Source organism: Daucus carota, chromosome 9, assembly GCF_001625215.2.
Source record: "Daucus carota subsp. sativus chromosome 9, DH1 v3.0, whole genome shotgun sequence".
Classification (NCBI taxonomy): domain Eukaryota; kingdom Viridiplantae; phylum Streptophyta; class Magnoliopsida; order Apiales; family Apiaceae; genus Daucus; species Daucus carota.
The window spans coordinates 38,573,112-38,587,784 of NC_030389.2; the positions used below are offsets into that span (position 1 = coordinate 38,573,112).

Here is a 14,673-nt window from a genome sequence, read left to right on the forward strand (position 1 = left end):
TTTTTTTTTTTTGAAAGGCAAAAGTTCATTGATAATAATAATTGGTACACATATCAAAAGATATGAGGATAGATAATGAAAACAACCCAACAAAATACTTGTCTTGGGAAGATACTAGCCAACCAATCTATGCTTCCAACAAAATATCTCTACTTTTTGCCTAGAGAAAATTACCCAGCCCCCAAAACTCATTCCCCTAAAAAACTATTACATGCAAAAACTATAGCCATCATTACCTACTACTAGACTCCCATGAGCACTTCTCCACAGCATGCAGCACTTGCTTCAGTCATCCACCTCTACGACTTCCACTGGTTCACCAGCTTCATTCAGCAACTCCTCCCCTACATGCTCAGGATTTTGAGCATTAGCAGCAGCAGCACCAGCCTGGTCAATAACGTCTGCATCATTGACGATTCCCAGCCCAACATCTTCCTCGTGTACAGCCATAAAATGTGGCTCAGCTGGGCCAAGTCCCATGTCGTGATTCCATAGCTCAAAGACCCGACCGAAAGGTTGTGCTATCACAACCATGTTGTGATAGTTTCTAGCTCCATGATCAGCCAAGTAAGCAGCCAGTTCATTAGCATTCGGGTCACAGAGATTGACCTCCATTTGAAAGTTCGGATCTTCCCGGCGCTGGTTCAATTGCTGCACAATGTAGGCGTGATCTGGGTGAGCTCCCTCAACCGCCGAGCGCCTCCATTCCCAGTATGAGTCGAAATGATCCGTCTCCAGAGTAAAGACACGCCAATCTTCTGCAAAGGCCCTCTTGCACCCCTCCAGAAGCGCATAGTATTCATTCACTCTCCTGTTTTGAATTCCCAATGAGCCAGATAGCATACGCAGAATCCTGCCTCTGCTGTTCCTAATCACCACTCCTATACCTGTTACATTTCCATTTGGGAGGGCTTCCACAAAGAAACAACCATGCACATTGATCTTAACAGTGCCTCTTTCGGGCAATCTCCACCTAGGAAGCACTTCGACTGGTACAAAATCTTCCATTTTCTAGCAAGTCTCTAAGACAAGCTAAGTAACTCAGTGAAAATTTGAAACTGAGAGAGGAGGCAGCTAAGTAACTAAAGGAGGGTAAAAGACTATTTATAGAGCCAAGCAGGGTTAAAACCCTTAAGACTATTCCTATTCCCTGGACTAAAAGAATAAAAATGGGCCTGCAGGCTAAGAAACTGGGCTTCTGGGAAAGACCCAATAAGAGTTAACTTTTTTACATTGTGCTCCCTTTTTTGCCAGATAATCAGCCTCACCATTTAAATCACTCGGAATTAATCTGATAGAAAAATTATCCCACTTAATATTTTTAGAGAAATCCCTCAGGTTCCCATGACTGCCTGACGAAAAAATTTCTAGCACATTATTCACCAAAATCTTGCTGTCTGAAAATACTGTTATAGCATGACTTCTCCAGGAAGAAATACTGAAAGCATTCAATAAGAAACAAAAAGCCTGCCACTCTGCTGAGTAGGGACCATCAGCTAAGGAGGGTCCTGAAAATGAGAAAATAATCTCATTTTTCTTATTAAAAATAATACCTCCAATACCAGATATGGAGGTCTGTCCCTTGCGTTTGAAAGAACCATCAATGAAGGCACTGAGATCACTTGCAGAGTCTTTGAGAATCTTTACTTGAACTCTCTCTGAAAAGGTTAATGATCCCATAGGGTTGCATTGCCACCATTCTGCAGCCTTAATGTGAATTAAGTTAAAAGCCAAGCACCATTCTTTTGCTTGATGCTTTATAAGACTTCCTAAAAGAGTCTCTGTAGTTTCCTTATTATCAAAGATGGTTCTGTTTCTGACCAGCCATATGCACCATAGAGCAGCACTAACTGAGAGTTTCCATACTTGTTTTGCCTTCTTTGATGGGAATTGTTTGTGTTGTTTCCACAGACTCATAAAGCTGCATTCATGGTGAGGAATTGGATTTATTTGCCACCATTCAAAAAGATATTTCCATGCAGCTCTAGCCAACCTGCATTCCAAAAACAGATGATCTGTAGTCTCTACAACCTTTCTGCATATAGGACAATGAGCCTCGAGAGGATCTAGAATATTTCTAGATACCAAAAAACCTTTTGTGTGCAGAATATTCATCTGGACCTTCCACAGGAAGAGCTTGATTTTATGTGGAATTTTAATTTTCCAAATAAAACTCCATTCCACCTCTTCACTTTGGCCTGAAAATTGCAAGGTCATGGAGCTAACTAAGTATGACTTCAGATTTTCAGACCAGAGGAGTTCATCCTCTCCCTTGAGGAAAATGATACTCTGAATTATAGCTTCCAATTTTCCCTCCTCTTCTAATTCCCATTGCCTTAGCTTTCTTGTCCACTTGTCAAAACCACTGTTCTCCTTGCTGTTCCTCCAACAATCCACCATGTCATGAACTGTTATATCCTTGAGGTTGGACAGATGATACAATCTTTTGAAGACGTCTTTCAGAATCTTATTCTCAAACCACCTGTCTTCCCAAAACAGCACTGACTTGCCATTCTTCAGTTTCCATTTGAAGCTCCTACTTGAAATTTTGTCTTTTAAAATAGGATGCTCTGAAACCGTTTTGATTGACTTTAAACATTCAGAGATTCCTTTTGCTGATTGCAACTCACTCAATTTCTCATGTTTGGAACATCTGTATTTACTCCTAATCCAACAGTTCCAGGACCTAGATCTCTCCTTTTCCCATCTGTAGCACCATTTTCCCAGCAGAGCTAAATTCCTTGCCCTTATACAAGAGATACCTAGCCCACCTTGGTTTTTAGGTCTACAAACTTTTGTCCATGCTACCGAGTGGAGTTTTCTGCTCTTTTGATATTTTGTGCCTACATTACCCCAGAGAAAATCTCTTCTAATCTTCTCTATTTTCCTTGTTACTGAAACTGGCATCAAATGAAGATTCATCCAGTAAATAGGGAGGCTATCAACTACTGACTTAAGAAGTGTCAATCTGCCAGCTTGGTTAAGGGCCTCTGCTTTCCACCTAGCCAGTTTGTGTTCTAATTTTGCTAGCAAAGGTTCCCAAAAACTTGCCTTACGTGAGGAGCATCCTACTGGCATCCCCAAGTATGTCATTGGCCATTTACCTATCTGGCAACCCAGAATATCGGCACAAACTTTCAAGCTTACTCCAGATAGGCTGGCTGAGAAAATTTCACTTTTGCAGTAGTTGATTTTTAAACCTGTAAGAACTTGAAAACATTGAAGCACCTTCTTCACCCCCCTAGCAGAGTCCACTGTCCCATCTAAAAACACAATCGTATCATCCGCATACTGTAAGTGAGTTATTTCTTTGGAGTCCTCACCAAAAGAAAAACCTTTGAATATTCCTGTGGATGCAGCCTTGTCCATCAAGGAATTTAGAACTTCTCCCACAATGTTGAACAACAGAGGTGAAAGCGGATCCCCTTGCCTAAGCCCTTTTCCTGGAGAGAATTCCTTAGAGGGAGAGCCATTTACCAAAACTGAGATTCGTGAAGATTCTAGGATCGACTTAATCCACCTTATCCATTTTTGATCAAAGTTCATTGCTTCAAGGGTTGAGAACAAAAAATCCCAATTCACTGAGTCGAAAGCCTTCTCGAAATCTAGTTTTAAGATGAAACCTTTACCCCTCCCTGACTGAATGGAATGTGCAACCTCCTTAACTATTAAAATACTCTCAGTTGCCTGCCTGTTCTTCATGAAACCTGTTTGACTGTCTCTCACTAGCTCTTCCATAAAAACTCCCAATCTAGTTGCTAACACTTTCATTAAGATCTTCATAGATGAGTTGATAAGACTGATAGGCCGAAAATCCTTGATTAAGGAAGGATTTAAAACTTTGGGGATTAAAACAATAAAAGAAGAATTTACCCCTGCTGGCAACTTAGACATTTCTCCAAAATCCTGAATAAAGCTTATTACTTTGTCTTTTATCAAAGGCCATAAAAACTTGATGCTTCTGATATTGAAACCATCTGGACCTGGAGCTTTATCCGCTGCGAGAGAGTTCATGGCTAGTTCGATTTCGTGAGCACTGAATTGCCTAACCAAAGACCTTTTCCCGTGGTCTCCAAGTTGTGGCAAAGCTAGCGATCCCAATGATAATAGTCTGTCCCTCCCACCTTTGAAGAAATCGGAAAAGTGGTTAAAAAAGCCTCTCTAATCTGTTCAGGTGAATCTAACCAAGTGTTGTTCCACTTTATCTTGAGAATGTTATTGTTGTGCTTCCTCCGCTGAATAGCCTGGTGAAAAAACTTCGTATTTCCATCACCTAAGCTAATCCAATTCATTCGAGCTTTCTGTCTTAACATGGATTCCCTCATCTGATACCATTGTAACAACTTTTTTCTTACTTCTGAAAGTTCTGCTGCCCCCCATTCTTCTTTTTCCAGCTCATTCATCCTTTCCTCTAGAGATTTTATGTTCATTGAAAAATCATTCTGGCTGACCCTAGATACCTCTTTAACAATACCTTTTACCCCTTGCAATACCTTTTGGATGCTATCCAGCTGCCAATGATTGCCCCTAATCAACTTGTTTTTAATCTCTTCCAGCAATCTATCTGAGAGGAAGCAGTTAAAAATTTTGAAAGGTTTAGATTTTTTTGGCTCATCACCGCAGGTTAACAGTAATGGTTTGTGATCTGAGTGTTTTTTGCAAAGAGCCAAAACTGACCAGCTCCCCAGGCTGCACCATGAAGAATTTACCAGGACTCTATCCAATTTGCTTCTTCTCCCATCACTACCGAACCAAGTAAACTTTGCGTTGTGCATTCCAATTTCCAGCAAATTGCAATCGTCTATTAACTTGTTGAAACCTGCCATATCCCGCCTAGCATATACACAATTTTTCCTTTCATTTACATCTCTAATGCAGTTAAAGTCCCCTACAAAACATACTGGCTCCGATTCTTCAGCCGTGGATAAACATTCTAATATCCTCTCTATATCTGCCCATAGTCCTTGCTTGCCCTCTAACTTTAATGGACTGTAAATGTTGACAACGTGCAGTTTGCTGTTATCACTCCTGATCTTGAAGTTACTCCAAATCCAGTTTGAAGACTGAGCCAAAGCTATACACTCCACCTTATCTACATCCCAGAAGGTAGCCAAACCACCTGATTTTCCTCTAGAAGGTTGAAAGTGCGCCTTATACTTGTCTTTCTGAATCTGAAAAAGCCCTAGGTCCGAAGATTCATTCTCACTCTTTGTTTCCTGAATACAAACAATAGTCACTCTATTAGTGCCCGCTATATCCCTAAGATTTCCCTGAGCCACCTTATTGTTTATACCTCTAATGTTCCAAGATAAAATTTTGATAAAATTCATTAAAGGCGATAACTAAAATCTACTGGGGTATGTCCTACTAATAACTAAAGCTCCCTCTTATCTAACCTCCTAACTAATTCCTGCACTACCACTTCTCTATCCCCTATGATCTCCAGACCCATATATTCTGCAGAGGCTAAGATTTCCAAAGCCTCCTTCACTGTACCTCCTACTACTCTTGGTGGAATAACAATTTGACTAGGAATCAAATCTTTTCTCATCTGCTTCTGCTGACTGCTTCTAGAGCCTATCCTTTTATTACTTCTGATTCTACATTTCGATCCAATCTCAAAAGGATTTCTCTGTTGAAACGATTTCTTCCTAGGTCTTCCACGGGTACTTTTAACTCTGAGCTTTTTAGATATCCCTGCACACAAAGTGGAATGCGAATTGTCCAATACCTCAACGCTTTTCTCTGAGCCAACGGCCGATTTTGCAGAGATCTCCGGCCCCAAAGTGTCCTCTGGGACTATTTCTGAGCTAGATTGTACCTTTCTGATATCATGGTTTATCTGCCCTGTCTCAACCATTCCTACTTCTATTGGCGCTTTGATTTCAACGTTATCTGTCCCTACCTTTGATGTAATCTTTTGGCTTACATCTGAGATTTGATCAACATGAGAAGTTACAACCTCATCCATTGTTTTAGCGTCTCCTAAAACCAACACCCCTCCTTCCTTCTTAGTTTGTTTCTGAGTTTTCACCTCACTCTCCGCGACGTTTTTCATATCCTCACTTACTGAATTGTTTTTCAGTTCTTCCGATAATTCCATGGGCATGATTTTTCCATCAAGTTTGTTGATATCACTGACTTCCGTAAAGGAAATATGAATTTGCTTGCCCTTATAAAGAATCTTCATGTTTTCCTGAATTTTGTCCCATTCCACTGTGTCAATACATATAACTGGGTTAAAAAATTCCCCCAACCCATCGCTCTGATAGGACCAGCTAATCCATTCTCCTAATCTAGCAGTGAAAGCTTTCAAGTTCTCCTCTTTCCAAGCAGGCATTGGTAGTCCTCTGCATTCTAACCATATCACTCGAGAGATGACATGATCAGCTTCTTCATATCTTCTAATTTTGCAGAACCAAACGGATAAATCAGTGGAGTCTAGATCTTCCCATTTATCATTCTTGTCTTTTCTAATGAGAAATTTTCTCTTTGAAAGTGAAATTATCCTGTATTTATGCAAACCCATATCATTAAAAATTTCCTGCAAAGTGTTTACCCCCATATCAAACCAGGTAAATCCAATTTTGCAGTCCAAAAGAGCTTCTTCTACCTCTTCATCCACTTCAACCTCTATGAACTCAAACATCTTTTTCTGAAATTCACAATCTTCTGCGCTCTTAGATTCTGTCTTCAAAACTTTGACATCACTGGTCTTTTTGGAGCTCACCTCTTTCTTAACAGGCCTAGTTGAACTGTTAATACTCATCTTGATTTTCCTGCCCAGACCCCTGCTGGCTTTTGCATTGCTAATTATAGCTCCAGCTTCCAACTCCGATTTGGTTTGAACAAAACCATATCTAATTCCTTTCTTATCCCTCTTTCTTGGAAGGATGATATCCAGAATCTCTCCACAATGGTTGAAAAGCTGCCAGATTTCCCTGCTAGTTGCTTCCTCTGGAATGCTATGTAGAAAAATCGTGGCCACCTGTTCTGGTTTTCTGTTGAGTTTTTCCTTCTTCAGCTCCGCTTTGAAAGGAACCCTTTCCCAAGTGCTTTCCTGCTTGCTCTGATCCAACAATACTTCACTAAACTTTCTTTTCGAATCGAAATGTTTTCCCCCTAAAGCTAATCTGTCGTTTAGGGTTCTGAGATGTATTTGATTCAAAGCTATATCCACCGCTGAGGGGTCTCTGATGTTTAACCTCTCCAAGACCTCCTTATCAACCCACTCATTCTGAGCCCAGATGAAGTTGAGAAGACTTCGATCAATTTGCTCCCAACTCCGGTTGCTCCGGTGAGAATTTGGCTGTTGCCACCCTAGGTTGGATTTCAAATTTTGAAATCGCCGGTATTCGCCTTTTCCAGAGAGAGACATTCTGACTTATTACATTACTTGCCTTGAGGTTAGTTGTGGGCGTCATTATGATATATAAAATGTAATTATATAATATAAATGTCAAAATCTTCGGTATTTCAAATTTATAAAATAATTATATATAAATATATAAAATAATTTAAGGAATTAGATATATTTGTATTTTTGAATAATAAAAAAATTATAATAATGTAATTAGATTTTTTCGTTATAAATTTATAAAGACATATTATAAACTAATAAACTAAAAAAAGAACACCAAAATTATTTGCACAAAGGCTAGGCCCTTAAAAAAAGTTATTTAAGTAGTACATTTCGTTTTAGGTGTGGTTCAGCCAACTTTTTAAGCTCCAGTCGTCCAGTTGAATTTGATGCGTCGTTCATGTATTCTTGTCTCGTATAAACATAAACAAATGATCTGAACCATCGTACGCCTCTCGTTCAGTTCCTTTATTTTCATCCAGGTGTTATCAAATTACCCCTAAGCTAATGTCTTGAAACTTGCTATATTAATTCTCTTTTTGATTGGAACTTTACTTGGATAATCAAGAAAATAAAGTTCATAAAATAATTTTGTCAAAGTAAACTTAACTTAGTTGCTATTTTTTCTAATTAATTATGTTTTTTATATTTAATCGATTTTCTCTAGACAAAAGAAATCTTTCTATTTTTTTTTATTTTTTCTGAAATATTTTCAGATAGAATTTAATTTGTTATTCCAAATATCTAAATATTATTTATCTATAACTTCATAAGAAAATATTAGTACATGCATGATTTAAAAAGAATAAATTTATTGACATTAGTTCAAGTATATAAATTTTTATATTTAATAAAAATAAAAATAAAAGTGTAAAATAAAATTACGAAAGGCAATTGAACTACACTAATTGTTTTCATCATACATTTTTTTTGTTATTGTTTAAAGAGAAATTATTAAAATAAATATATTTCAAAATAGAATATTAGAAATAAGTTTTAAAAATTAATTAATTTTTTTTATAAGATCTAGTTACTCGTAAATGAAGTATATTTTTTTTAAAAAAAATTATTTTCTAGCATAAATATTAATAAAAAAATTTGGTGAGATTTAGAAAATATTTTGATAAATGAACACACATACGCAACTTTCGGTATCTTATGTTGAGAAATGGTTCTAGATGTCACAAGGGGAGTCTTTCAAACGTTACTTTATATAATATTACACGGTATTGAGTTTATACGTGCTATCCATTTTCTCCAACTATGATATTTAAGACATTATTTACTCAAATTATATATGTTCGGACCAACATCTCGTATCTTTTATCATCATGAAAGAATAAGAATATGAAAAATAGCATAAGTCACCAAAAATAATAAAATAACATAATAATATATATTATTTTAGTTTTTTTGATCAAATATATATTATTTTAGTTATTGAAGTATGTCATAATTAAAAGATATTTTTTGATATTATAATAACATTTGATTTGGAAGCATAATAATTTTTGTAAATTTATTTAATTTGATATCACCTGGAAATAAAATAATGAAAGAGTTAAAATATAAAACATAGTAGCTCAGATAATCAAATAAGAAGCAGTTGTAATTGTTAATTTTTTTAAAAAAATCCGCTTTTACCGTGTATCGGACGTGTAAATTAGTGCAATCGATCTCAATTTAAGTAATCGTGAGAATTATGTATAATAAATGCTATGATTTAAATCCTCATTTAATTCATTCAAAGGAGTTGAAGGTAAATTCAGCAAACTGCACAAAGTAAAAGTGTAGTGTATTTAGCAATATCCTATTTTAATGATGCAAGAAAAAGTATATATCGAAATTACAGGCCCAACCTTTTTCCTTTTTCTCCCAAGCTTGCTTATCAACTTGAAAAAGAAAAAAAAAACTCGGCATTTTTTAGACCTATGTCTCAAGCCAAAAAATAAAGGGTCTTTCAAAAATATATATATAAACTTTTCATTTTCTTGCAAAACTATGTTTTTATTTTAAAAGTAGTTGTCAAAATATGTTTTTTTTAGTCTTTTTTGTAAATACCTAGTTGTAATTTGCAACAAGAATCAACTTCAAATATAATTTTATAATTTTAAAAATAACTAATTAACCAGAGATAAATCAAGGCACAAGATAAAAAAAAAATTGCAAGCTTTCCTTGTAGTTAATAAGCACGAGGTAAACATTTTTGTAAAATATTCTAAAACAAAGGAACATACAAATATACTAGGACTGCCAAAAAATTTGAAAACTTCAATATTGATCTGAAAAATCCGTTATTATATCTGGAAAAAAACGAATATAATTCGTATCTAAAATGAAATGGATATCTCTATTTGAATCCCGGGATTTCGGATACAGATATGAATATAGATGTATCCGTATCCGAAGAGATCTGTATCGGAAAATATTAAATATATATATAATATATATATAGGGGGAGGTTCAAAAGAGACGGGGCATAAGCGAGAGACGTGAGAGACATGAATGCTAACCGTTGGATCAGTCTTGATCTTGTAATCTAAGCAAATACTATACGTACTGTATAAATACAATTAAATAATGATTAAGGGCAGTATACGGAAGCTTTTAAAACAAAAAAATACTTCTACGTATATTTGTTTGAATCAATCTAAGATTTATTACAAAACTTACCAATAACACTCTCCTTGATTGATTCTTACCTCGAATTAATCTATTTCCTTTTTTCGTCGTTACAGTTGTCTATGTACAAATCGTCTCTTTGCTTGCTCTTGAACGGAAGCTCTTCGCGATGGAGAACACTAGCCGGAACACTGAAGTGCATTCGAATTCTGGTTTGATTTCTTTTTCGTGAAAGTTTTGAACTATGTATCTTAATAATACATTACTTTCTTCTGAATTCTTGTCTACGAGATTAGACCATTACGTTCATTCTGTTATTGTTTACAGATGCTTGTAGCAATACTGTGTTTGATCACAATAGGTTTGATGAAATTTCTGATGTTGATCTGCAAGAGCTTGGTAAAGATTGGATCCCTGAATGTTCTGAGGGATTGAAACCTTACATTGATCAGCGTTTTAGTGATCTTGATCAAGGATTTTGCAAGTTTTAGTTTCAATTATCAGGGATTTTGCAAGTTTTAGTCACACAAACCTTAGAATTAGACAATTTGACATTAAAACTCAGGCAAAGGAATAGAAACAGGAGCGATACTCATACCTAGGACCTCTTAGTTATTTTTGGTGTTCAGAGTGTTCTTAAAATATGCAGATATTGTTGTCCAGTGTTCTTAATATACGTGCTATCAGTTTTTTTCTGAATTCTTCATTGTGTTCCAAAGAGGCTCATATTAAAATTTATACGTGCAATTCTGTTTTGGATTCTTCATTGTGTTCGGCATATACATTTTAAAATATTCGAGTACTATAGTTTATGTGCAAAGATATATACAATCAATATTATTTATGAGTCATAATTAATTAACAATTAAGATAGATGTTATTAACTAGTAAAGGAAATTGTAACGTAAATATCTATCCATATTTAACAAAATCTTTATGTTATGGCAATACATGTTGATTTGAAGATCTCTCAGTACAAAAGAATCTTTATATTTTTGGTAATAAATTTATAGCAATCTTTATATTTTTGATGATGTGTTCATGTCAATGTATACTACTATTCAACTCTTTAAATATTTTGTGACTCATATGTTTAATTTTTTTTACCAGCTAAACTTAAAATTCATGGGAGAAAATACTAAACAACAAGATTCATAACTTCTATTCTGTTAAAATATATTATGCATGTAGATCACTTAAAAGAACTCAAAATAATTATAATAAATTTTGCTAGAATATAATCCAAAAATTATATTAAATTTTTTTAAACACTTACTCGATTCAAAAATTTAGTTTGAACACTCACTTAAAAGATTTTGCAGATATTACAAGTAGAACCTCCTATATTAAAAATCATGATAAAGATTAGAATAAAGAATATTTTAAAAATCATATTATATATTGTATTAAAGATCATAATAAGGATTTCAATAATAATAAAGATTCTTTAAAAAGATCGTGATATCAACCAAAATGTACCTACAACATTGCCCATTGAATGACTCCCATTTAGACTATATCTTTTTTTAGATGTTACTTTTTATAGATTATTATTTTGAAAATTTGAATTTTTTTCAAAGACGTTGTAAAATAAATAAGACTTCACTGATATTTTATTATTATGAAATTTTAGAAATTAACTAAATTAAAGAACTCAATAAGGAACTTTAAGAACACTCTATATTAAAGAACATAATAAAGATCATGTTAAAGATTATTTTAAAAATCAAAACAAAAAAAATAATAAAGATTCTTTAAAATGATCGTGATATCAATCAAAATGTACGTATAACGTTAATGCATGGCACGACACATTAGACTATACCTTTTTTTTGGATATTATTTTTTGTAGATTATTAATTTGGAAACTTGAATTTATTTTTAAAAACGTTGTAAAATCAATATGACTCTATTAATATTTTATTATTATGAAATTTTATGAAATTAACTAAATTAAAAAACTCACTATATTAAAGATCATAATAAAGATTATTTTAAAAATCATATTAAAAATTATTTTAAAGATAATAATAAAGATCTTTAAAATGATCGTGATATCAACCAAAATGTACCTACAATGTCCACTGCATGACTCCCATTTAGACTATATCCTATTTTAGATATTAATTTTTGTAGATTGTTAATTTAAAAAATCGAATTTATTTTTAAAGACGTAAAATTAATATGACTTCACTGATATTTTATTACTATGAAAATTTAAGAATTAACTAAATGAAAGAACTCACTAAGGAACTTTAATAAATCACTATATTAAAGAACATAATAAAGAAACATTAATATAATCATTTTGATATGTGAGATAAACTATTTTAAAATAATATTTTAATATTTTTGAAATAATTTAGTTATATTTTGAAATATATTTACATTTAAATAAATTATAGATAATAAATAATTGAAAAATATTAAGGCATATTTTAAATATTTAACAATTAAATATTGATATTCGTCGATATATTTTTCATAAAGGATTCTTTAAAGTGTTGTTTATATTTATATCTATTTTAGTTTGAGTTTCTACGAAAACATTTTGTATATTTAATTATACGTAACAAGTGTTCCGCAAAATGTTGTATAAATATATTTAAATTTTTTAAGGTGTATTTTAAATATTTAAAAATTAAACATTATTATTCACTGACATATTTTTCGTACGGGTTTCTTTAAAGTGTTATTTAAATTTATATGTGTTTCAGTTTGAGATTCTACAAGAATATTCATACATTTTATTTACGCATACTAAATGTTTCACAAAGTGTTGTATAAATATTTTTTTTAAGATAATATGTCTAAGTGTAATATTTTGTGATCTTTTTTTTGTTCTTTTAGTTATCCTACTATTTTAGCTACATATTGATATTTAAATTTTAAACGGGGTTCTGTAAAAGTGTTGTATAAATTTATATTTAAAAATTAGAATATTGATATTCGATTAGACTTTTCTTAAAGACATGTGAAATCAGAAAAATAAAGTCGGGAGATTTAAAAACAATTTTGGAAAAAAAAATATTGTTCTTTTAAGATTTTCATATAAACCAACTTACTAAATCCATTTCTTTCAGCGAACTTACAAATGTTATAATATCATTGATTTCAGAAAATTCTTTCCAATATTAACTTGCAGGAGATTGAAATATATTTGGTAGGTACATGGTTATTTAATCATAAAATATTTAATTGTAAACATGTTCTAGGTAAGATTCTATTACGTGTTCCATATGATCGGTGAACTGGATCATCCTCGTATCCTCGTATTAATATGAATTCGAAAATTTCCACGGGGTATTCCTTCAACTGAATACTTAGTATAAAATCAAAACCCGTCGAGCAAATCCACGATTTCTGATTCTGCGATAGTGATGATAGAACTTCTACAAGTAAAAAGGTCTAAACCTAACAATGAATCTCTCCTGCCTGTGCATAGAAAAGTAAAAAAAATAAGATAAACGATTCTTATTAGGTTCCCTCAACAGTTCATATAGTAGAAAAAAATATGCAGATTCATTCAAACCCCGTCGAGCAGGTTCCCTCATTCAATATGCAGGTTCCCTCATTCAAGTGAAAACTTAGTATCGAATCAAATCCCATCGAGCAGATCCATGATTTCTGATCCTGGGACAGTGAAGATAAAATTTTTACAAGCAATCAAGGTCTAACCCTGACAATGGGTTTCTCATGCCTGCACATAGAATACATAAAAAAATAAGTTACACGATTCTTAATACAGTTCTGCAACTGTTCGCTACGGTTCTCACGCCTGAACCAAATAAAGAATTAAGAGTTTAGGGTTCCTTATGGTGTTCTATAGGAAATTCGGAAAAATATGATGAATCAACGAGATCAAAAGAAAGAACAAAACCTTGGGTCGCCCATGTTAGCTTCCATTGACATTGCTATTACAAACCTCTGCAAATCTTTTCAGCGCTTACATACTTGATTCTGAGTTATATATGTCTTATATATTAAGACTTTGAAAGCTTCCAAAATTAGAAAATCCATGATTGAAGCTCCAAATCAGTTGTATATTCACGTTACCTTATAAAGAACGTATATTGATCGTATGTTTCCAATTTACATCAGCGTATGTTTCATTTTGAGCTGATTATCAGCAGCTTTGTTTGAAATAATAAAGTTGCAAAGTTCGGTAGCAGTGACTTGATAACATTGTTTTGCCGGGCCAAAATTTTGTGCCCAAGCTTTTTTCACACATACATTGTTAACAAAATCGACGTCTACCAGCCCTCGAGGAAAACCCATGATTTCATGTACATCTTCCTCGCCTATCTCAAAAATTTGTTCATTAATCCTTAAAACCGAAGGATTTGGTTCAAAAGATGATAACAGATATTCAGAAAGCTTCATGGGGTACTTGTTAAGTTCAAAACTTATTATAGAATCAAAGCCGGTTGAAGAAATCCATGATTTTTGATCATCAAAAAGCGACGACAACACACGAACAAGCATACTAGGTTTGATTCTAACAATCGACTTGTCGTGTCTGAGGAAAAAAAACATCAAGAACAAAAAAATTGTTGGTGTTCTACGTCATATTTTTAGAAAAAATAACAACTACATACTTAGTTGATTCTGAAAAGAGTTTAAGAAGCACAACTAACCTTGGGATATGAACTTCAGGATGAATTGACATCGACGTGTTCTGCAACTGTTCG

At 33.5% G+C, this 14,673-nt stretch overlaps 2 protein-coding genes across 2 annotated transcripts; both read right to left on the reverse strand.

Annotated features, from left to right (window-relative positions):
- Positions 1-1,182: 1,182 nt before the first annotated feature.
- Positions 1,183-4,014, reverse strand: LOC135149664 (uncharacterized). The gene has a single exon (XM_064085444.1). The coding sequence runs from the start codon at positions 4,012-4,014 to the stop codon at positions 1,183-1,185; it is 2,832 nt and encodes a 943-aa protein (XP_063941514.1).
- A 74-nt stretch (positions 4,015-4,088) lies between these two features.
- LOC135149665 (uncharacterized) lies at positions 4,089-5,330 on the reverse strand. The gene has a single exon (XM_064085445.1). It carries the CDS (start codon positions 5,328-5,330, stop codon positions 4,089-4,091), a length of 1,242 nt encoding a protein of 413 aa, XP_063941515.1.
- Positions 5,331-14,673: the final 9,343 nt, after the last annotated feature.